We start from the raw sequence: 8,597 nt of genomic DNA, 5'->3' as shown, positions 1-8,597 counted from the left end.
CTAGACAGGTTGCCATTTCATCACAGGGAAACCTGGAGAGCAATTTAGAGAATTAACGAATTAACCTCACAGTCATTTTTTCTAATGTGGGAGGAAGCCAGAGTACAAGGAGAGAACTCACATCTGCTAAGATTAGACTAAGATTAGAACCTGTTTTAGGTCAGTTAGTCACCAAATTTATATCCATCTACTGAAATTGGCATAAGTCATAAAATTATTTAACATTTTCTCATTTTCTCATCTAGCAAAAAGAAATAATTGATGTAATTCTAACTGACATCAAACAGGAAAAGTCGGGTATGATTTAATGTCGGTGTCATGACGGTGTGTTTTATGCAATGTATCCAATATATTACTGAACTGTATAGTACCCTTAAAATTGATCAACAGCTAAAATGATATGTCTTAGGTTAGCAATTGATCCAGATGTTGTATTTTTAATGCAGGTGCCACAGCTCAGGTCTACGGTCATCAGTCTGTTCGGTCTCTTCCCTCTGTCCGCCATGACATCAGTCGCTATCAGAGAGTAGATGAGCCTCTGCCTCCTAGTAGGCGTTTGCATATCCTACATGAAATGTACAGGAATACTCAGAACTTGATGTGTCGCTTGTTTTTATTCCAACTAACTTCAGAATAACTTCCTGTTATTGTAAAGCTTCATTGCAGGTTGACAGGTTGGCTCCATTTCTGACTGAGCAGCAGCTCAGTATAACAAACTGGCCACTGTCTGGCAGAAGTTATGAACTACAGCAGAAATATTATTACCACATAAATTAGGGTACAATTAACAGAAATAAAATGTAATGTTCCAACAGAAATAAGGGTATAAAAAGTGTTTGTTTGCTCTAAGTTACATTTTCTTAAGTTTTCCTAAAGTTTGACTATGACAGATTCAGGGGCAGACATTTTCCTTTACATTCATTCATTTGTTACATACATTCTGAGTTTTTGTTGCTCATTGTGATTTGTGTTTCAGTCTGAAACCTTTCCCACTATCTTCCTAATCCAGATTGGGAGGCTCGCATCGACAGTCATGGTCGCATCTTTTATGTGGATCATGTGAACAGAACAACAACATGGCAGCGGCCTACTGCTCCTCCGGCCCCACAGACTCTACAGAGGTCCAGCTCCATACAGCAGATGGAACAGCTCAACCGCAGGTCAATACCAATAGTTTCAGTTCCATGAGTGGTAGTCATCATGTTCAGAGTTCCTGTAAAAATAAAAAGGTTAGGAGGTTGTTCTCGTTCTGATTGGAGGATCACCACTCATTGCTGGCACCTAAAATTCTTATTTCATTAGAAGCAAAAACGATGCTAAGTGGGTCATGAAAGTCACATGAGAAAAGGATTTTAATAATACACTAATCTTTCCACCTTTACACAATGTTTAGCTAGTATTTTGTATTGACATTCACATGTGCAGGTATCAGAGTATCCGAAGGACCATAACAAATGATAGCAGACAGGAGGAGCAGCCAGCCAATGAGCTGCTTGGGGATGAGACTGATATGCATCCATCTGTTCCAGGTAGCACCCTAACCATACTCTGCCATTAAAATACACCACTCAGCTTACTACCTTTTGTCATGTTATAACCACAATGTATGTGTTTAATCTGCACAAACTAGAACATATTTGGAAATTGTAAGGAAAATAAACTGCATTCAAAGTTTCAAATATGAATGATGTGTGTTTCTGTACAGTCCATACCTTTCAAGTCTCCTGTTTTGGCTGGGAAACGACCCGTTTTATCCTCCTTTCCTGCCGTGGTCCTCTTTTATTATTTTTCCCATAAATGTCCTGTCTTGTGTGCATCCAAAAACAGTTGCAAGAGGTGGTTCTTCAAGCTTCTGACTGAGGGAAGCTGAATTGAATACTTTTACACCGCCCACTTTCTTAGTTTTGTTTGTTAAAAAAAAAGATTGAAACCATACATCTTTTGCCCACTCACTGCATTTATTTTACTGTATTTTATGTGTATTCAGTTTGTGGTTGTAACATTACAAAATGTTGAAAAGAGGCTTTTCCACCCCTTGTCTGCTTTCTTTTTTTCTGACATTGCTCATTTCCCTTTCAGAGCTCCGGAGGGAAAACGGTGCGGCTCAGGCCAGTTCCAGATCTCGCATCTCCTTGCTGCTGCAGTCCCCCACCGCCAAGTTCCTCACCAGTCCTGACTTCTTCACTGTGTTGCATTCCAACCCTGTATGTACACTGCTCAAAAGTACTTTGCAATACAAACCGGTCTAATCAGCCCAGGTATATAACCTGCTAGTAGATCATAAAATGCCTGTAAATATAAGATTGCCTATCTAAGAGAAGGCAGCTGATCACCTCCAAAAAATAGATGACGTGGAAAGAATGTGTTGTGGAAATATTAAAGCAGCACCACGAGACATCAGCACAAAGTTAGTTTGGTCACAGTTATCTTTTCTGAATAGACAATGTTCCTCAGCATATCACCAAATTAGTTACAAAACAGTTGAAGGACAACAAACTTAATGTTTTGAAGAGGCCATCACAAAGTCCTGATCCCAGTCCCAGAGAAGCAGTGAAGAAGTTCACTGCTGCAAGATGGCCACCAGTTCTATCAGGATGAATGAGTCAAAATTCTAGTAAACGTATGTGGCAAGATTTTGGAAGGAAATCCAAACCACATGACCAAAGTCAGAAAATTTTAAAGGAGAAGTATTATGTAAAATCTACTTTTTGAGCTGTACATCATGTTATAATGTTACTCCCTCATCAAAAACATACCTGGATTGGTACTTTGATTCTTTCATGCATGTTTGAGAAATCCTTTAATTTACCATGACAACTGTGCAAATGCCTGGGTGGAACTACTGCTGCCTTCAAGACACAGCTCCTCTGAGCTGCAGTGTCCAAGCTTTAGCATCGCTCCACCACACAGCTCCTTAAGACTATCAGCAGCAATTAGCAAACACCTGGTGGAACTGCACATCTCCTGAGCTCATTATACAAGCTATTTCTCAGTGTTGAAGTGAAATTATATTGTGATGACTTCCTGAAGACAGAGTTTCAGAAAGAGCAAGAGTTTTTAAAGAGACAGAGGCCCAATTTCAAGGGGTTAAATTATGACGTCAAATTTATTCTAAGTTATATTTGATATAAATGTAGCATTTTTATAACTGAAGTTAACATATTTAGTTGACTATCCTGTAAAATGGCACTGTGCATGGAAAACACATAATGCTGCTCCTTTAAAGGGAGTAAATAAAATTTTCATTTTGTATTTTCCAAGTAAAAAATAATTTTCCTAATTGACCTAAAGCAGAAAATGTTTAGTCAGATTTAATATCAAATGTTCAACATTTTTATAAACTAAACTGTATATAAATGTATAGGGTGACTGTAAATCCCATGCACTTCCACAGTAACAGTGTTTTATACTTTACCAAACAATAATTTCACTGATAACTGTACATTGATTGCTAATTTCTCTGATTGTTCTTCTTCTTCCTGTGAACTCAGAGTGCCTATCGCATGTTTACCACCAACACATGTCTGAAGCATATGATCAGTAAGGTTCGTAGAGATGCACACCACTTTGAGCGCTACCAGCACAACCGTGACCTGGTGGCTTTTCTCAACATGTTTGCGAATAAACAACTTGAGCTGCCCAGAGGCTGGGAGATGAAGCATGACCACAGCGGCAAGGTCTGGCTGAGAAACAAATAGTCACTTTGTCTTAACAGTTACAGATTGCAATCTCAACAACTTTAAGTTTATGACATTTTGTTCATATGTAGCCTTTCTTTGTGGATCATAACTGCCGTGCTACCACCTTCATTGATCCTCGGCTGCCTGTTCAGAGCTCTCGTCCAAGTCTTCTATCTCACCGCCAACATCTTACCCGACAACGTAGTCACAGTGCTGGGGAGGTCAGTCCAAGGCAACTGGTAAGACTGAAGAAATTTCAAATTTTAACTGTTCTTTGACATCGGATAACAAGAGCTTATGGGGATTTAGAGCTGATTATGCAACTGACACATACTAGCAAAACAACTGAAGACGATTGACTGCATGTTCATCAAATCTGTATCAATCAAACTAGCCAAATATAGTTTCACACAATTCATAGCCAGGATGTGTTTGCAGAAACTCGTTCACAAGAAATGGATATCCTCCAATGACTAATAAAGTGCAAAACCAAGCTTCCCACCTAGGTTTACTCTCTAGGTTTAAGACTACAGTTCGCTACATGGGCCTTTTAAAGGCCTGTCATTTTTCCATGCTACATAGAGGTTGCTTAAAGGGTTGCAGAATTATGAGAAATTCAAACAAAATTGAAACAGGAAAAAAGGTAATTATTTTTTTCTTTCTTTACATTAGAGTAACAAATTTTACAAAGTGATGCAGAAATATAGTCACTAACTGCATTTTCATTGACCATGTAATTGTGCAATTTGGTATTTTGGAAATCAATTTGCTCACACCAATTACAGAAAAACTCAATTGTCAATAAAAAGTTCTGGCGGTAGGATGAGGTGGTTTTTTTGGCCACAATGAAATTGATTTATCTTGACAAACTGGAATGGAAACTTTGTTTGCGTCATATGATCAACAACTGGATGTTACACTGGTACAAACCACAAAGAAGACCACAGGAGTTGGAAGACCAAGACACAGCATGTCTTTTAATGACTTGTTGCGTGCACAAACCTTTAATTGCTTTTCTTATTTAATGGAATCTTTGTAATTGTGAAAAAAAAAATTCTACATTAGAGGAAAATTAACAAAGTTTTACGTACATTTCTAATGGAAGCACAGTTTAATACTTCCCTCATTAAGGAATGAAGAACAGTGTTTAAGAGCAACAATCTTTATAAAACAGTATGGGAAAATAGACAGGCACCCTAGTGTTAACAGATGTGGTTGATGGGCAAAATTGCCTGAATATTTACTTGTTATATCATGTTGTGGAGTCAGATTAATATTTTGTCTGTATATCATTGTTTTTTGTATGTCCTCCTGTCATTACAGGTGGGTGAAGAAACGCATCACCCTGGTCCTCCAGTCTTGCCACGACCCTCTAGTACCTTCACCTCAGCTAGCAGGGGGCAGTGCCAAGAGGTTGTACCTGTGGGTCAGTATAATACAGACAGACAAGCACACATTCACTCAGACAGTTAAAATTCAGGCATTGTGAAAAATTCTTACCAAAAATCTTTCATAAGCTTGTTCTCTTTGAAGTAGGTTCTTTTCTGTCAGTCTTTCCAGTTTAAGACACTCTTAGGGTCACTAAAATCCCTCCTCACTACGCTTAATGTTTTTTTTTTCATATTAGAAACTCTCTTAAAGCCTAAAATGTTTGTGAATAACTTTAAGCTTAGAGTTTAAATTCTAAGAAAAATCTTAAAATTCCAGAAATTCTATAAATTATGTCACTACTCATAGTGATGTCATTTTACAAAAAAGAAAAATGTTTGCCCATTCACACTGGAGAACACATACAGGTCACATATATTTGGAAGTGTGAACGGCCATGGCAAAACAATCAGATTTGACAACAAGAAAAAAAAATTGGAATTGTCACTTCAGGCTGCAGTGTGAATGCAACCTTAATCTGACTCAACAACATGAATTAACAACTGAATATTCGGTCCATTTTACTCATCAGCTACTTTATCTTTGGATTCTTTGAGAATATGGGCCTAGCTTTCAATTATATTTAATGATCATGTGAGGGACCTGACTTAAACACAGATAAAAGGTGTTCAAAATGGCAAAAAAAAAAAAAATAATAATTTTAATAATTCCAAAAATGGTTAAAAAAACATTAGGTTTTAGCCAAAAATGAGTCAAATGAAAAATGACAGATTTTGGCCTAACTTAACTGAGATCAACTAAACACTAACTGAACAAACAAAACTGACCTCCAAACAAAGAACAAAAGGCTGCTTTAATAGGGGTGGAGTAACTTAAACCCATCACACGAGGGAGGCGCAACATAACAAAGGAACAAACAAATACAAAATTACCTAAAACATCCTATGAAACAAATAAAGCAAAACTAACTTTAACTTGGCACAAACAATAATAAGTGAATATTTAATTGACAAAATAAAACAATTAAAATAAACTTTAAACAACATACCAGGCTTCCTCCTCCAGCCCGTATGTGTTGGCAGCACCTCAAACAAAAGAAAAAAGCATGAGTAAAACCATTCAGACAAATATTAACTAAAGTGTGCACCCATTAGAAAATATTTCTAAATAAAATGACTAACTTAAACATAATGTAAGTTATTACTAATAAAGTAAATTAAGAAAAATAAATCCTATCTGTTGGTGGTAGGAGCATCCACCACCGATTCCACATCCACTTAAAAACATCCAAATAATTTCTGTCGGCTTTAAGATGGAACTTTTAACCCACAAAGGTAATTTCTTTCATCCACAGAAATCAATACCTACTTTAATATTAATTAAAACATAACATTATCTTCAGAAACAGTTAGTCCATAATTCATGATGCGACATGTCCGGTACCACATTTTTAACTTTTTGATCTTTGTAGCTTTATTTAATGAAACAAATAAAACTGACCCGCTTGTTTCTTGTCTCATATAGCTTACAATGATAAGATTGTGGCTTTTCTTCGACAACCAAACATCTTTGAGATTTTGCAGGAGAGACAGCCGGACTTCAGCCGAAACCATGTACTCAGGTACACCAACATGTCTTCTTTCATTGTTACAATGTTTTACGTTATGTATTTCTCAGTTTGTTTACTTTTTAAATTCAGTATAATATGTCAGAATGTGAGTGCATGGCAGCCTGTCTTCTGTCACCCTGCCCCAGAAGAGCCCTGGCGACAATGTAGCTTGCCACCATTGGGGTGTGTGTGAATGTAGTGCTAAAGTGCTCTGGAGTTCTCTGGACTAGAGAAAGCATTTGTGTCTATTTGTGTCCTGGCTGATGTCTTGAATATTTTCATGCTTCAATATTTTCATGTTCTTCAAAATGTTTGAGATGTTATCTCAGGTTTGCAAGCTTCCTCCATTTTCTTCCAAATTATTTAGTTGAAATGTACAAACTAGTTGACTTTTCACAGTTTGTGCTCTAACTGTATTAGTAAAATATCAAGACATATTAGAGATAACTCAAAATAAACTACTTTTAATTTAGAAATTCATATCATTCTTTCAATTAAAAAAAATATATTTAAAAAAATGACAAAATGCAAATAAAGAAGGAGAAATCCTTGTTGATGGAATGTTTGATGTGGTATCAGGGAGAAGGTCCAGCTGATCCGCACAGATGGCGTTTCAGGACTGACCCGACTGTCAGGAGATGCGGACCTTGTCATCCTGCTGAGGTGAGACATCCCTGCTGTTTTACCCCCCATTGTCTGCCTGTGTGTTTCTATCCCACCCTAACAGCCATTCTCCAAATGGCCCACAGTGATCCAGATGTGGTCACCAAATATGATCCTACACACCACATATTGCTTATCAGGTGTTGATAGAACTCTTTGCTTCATGTAGCATCATTTTTTCAGTCCTTCTGGGCAACCATAATCCAGTAATGGCTTGAATTGATAGCGGGAGTGTATGGGCTGGCGAGTTGCCTCAACACAGGCATAATGAGGAGCCAGACTAATATCAGAATAATTTTATTGTCATTGTCAGAAAGACAATGAAATTGTAGTACCAGTACAACCATCCTTTACACAACAACACGAGGGGGAGGGGGGGGACTGTTGGCTGAGGCCTTGGAGCCCGACAGGCACCGCCTTGCAGAGGAAATGGGAAAAATAAGAAAAACATCAGGTAAGGACAGGAAAAAAAACAGCATGTCTCACTTTGCTCTTTGCAGGGCAGAGTTTGAGATGAAGGAAAAAACCTCGGCACCTAAGCACATATAGACACATATAGACAAAACAAGCCTGGTACAAGGAGGAGGTGTGACGTGCAAAGGGGTCTCATGTGAGTTATGTGTGTGTCAGACCATGAACCCTAACTGAAGAACACGATTGTGAGTATGATGTCAGAGTTCACCACCAGCTTATCAGTTCAGGGCCTACAGATGTTCTCATGGGGGGGGCAGCAGAACAGAGCCTTTCTTAGACATAACAACCAGGGGAGGATAGCCGGCCAGCCAAGGCCACCCCGGGGAACCAGATTCCGATAGCAATAATTTGTAAAGTCTCGCTGGTGCTTCTCAATGGCAAAGCCAAACATCCGAATTTAGGGTCTCCCGTCTGATCCGTGCGAACAACATTCTCCAAGGTCACACCATATCCATTCTGAGTCCGAGATCCGCTGCCCGTCCACGGTCCTTTTCCAGGATCGCATCCAGTCTGCGGCTCGGCTTCCGTATCATCTCAGTCTGAGTGTTGATCGCTCTGCAGATCCCATCATCCGTACCCAGCAGCCTCAAAGTTGCCAAAATGGCTGCCGGCAACTTCTGAAATTTCCGATAAGCCAGGTAGCCACCAACTCCAATAAGCAGAAAACTTATCATAAATCCAATCATGTACACATCTTCAACATCCTCGACTGACGGCGTCGTCAGACACACGGTCTTCCACTTCCATGTAGAATCCATCGTATATCCAGCGAAGAATGTCCC

General features: G+C 38.6%; 1 protein-coding gene across 1 annotated transcript in view; it reads left to right on the top strand.

Annotated features, from left to right (window-relative positions):
• Positions 1 to 426: 426 nt before the first annotated feature.
• Positions 427 to 8,597, top strand: part of LOC106942508 (E3 ubiquitin-protein ligase HECW2-like) — a gene marked incomplete at its 5' end in the record, with an annotated part of 25,026 nt that continues 16,855 nt past the window's right edge. Inside the window, 9 exons of the mRNA XM_015025793.1 lie at positions 427 to 548; positions 1,010 to 1,160; positions 1,426 to 1,529; positions 2,080 to 2,204; positions 3,492 to 3,677; positions 3,770 to 3,919; positions 5,004 to 5,106; positions 6,594 to 6,690; positions 7,258 to 7,341. Of these exons, the coding sequence (XP_014881279.1) occupies positions 427 to 548; positions 1,010 to 1,160; positions 1,426 to 1,529; positions 2,080 to 2,204; positions 3,492 to 3,677; positions 3,770 to 3,919; positions 5,004 to 5,106; positions 6,594 to 6,690; positions 7,258 to 7,341 (1,122 nt within the window). The remainder of the gene's footprint in view (positions 549 to 1,009; positions 1,161 to 1,425; positions 1,530 to 2,079; positions 2,205 to 3,491; positions 3,678 to 3,769; positions 3,920 to 5,003; positions 5,107 to 6,593; positions 6,691 to 7,257; positions 7,342 to 8,597) is intronic.

Source organism: Poecilia latipinna, unplaced genomic scaffold, assembly GCF_001443285.1.
Source record: "Poecilia latipinna isolate Pla-1442-1.1 unplaced genomic scaffold, P_latipinna-1.0 Scaffold4327, whole genome shotgun sequence".
Taxonomy (NCBI): domain Eukaryota; kingdom Metazoa; phylum Chordata; class Actinopteri; order Cyprinodontiformes; family Poeciliidae; genus Poecilia; species Poecilia latipinna.
Note: the sequence above shows the minus strand (reverse complement) of the source record. Positions and strands in the feature narration are given on the sequence as shown.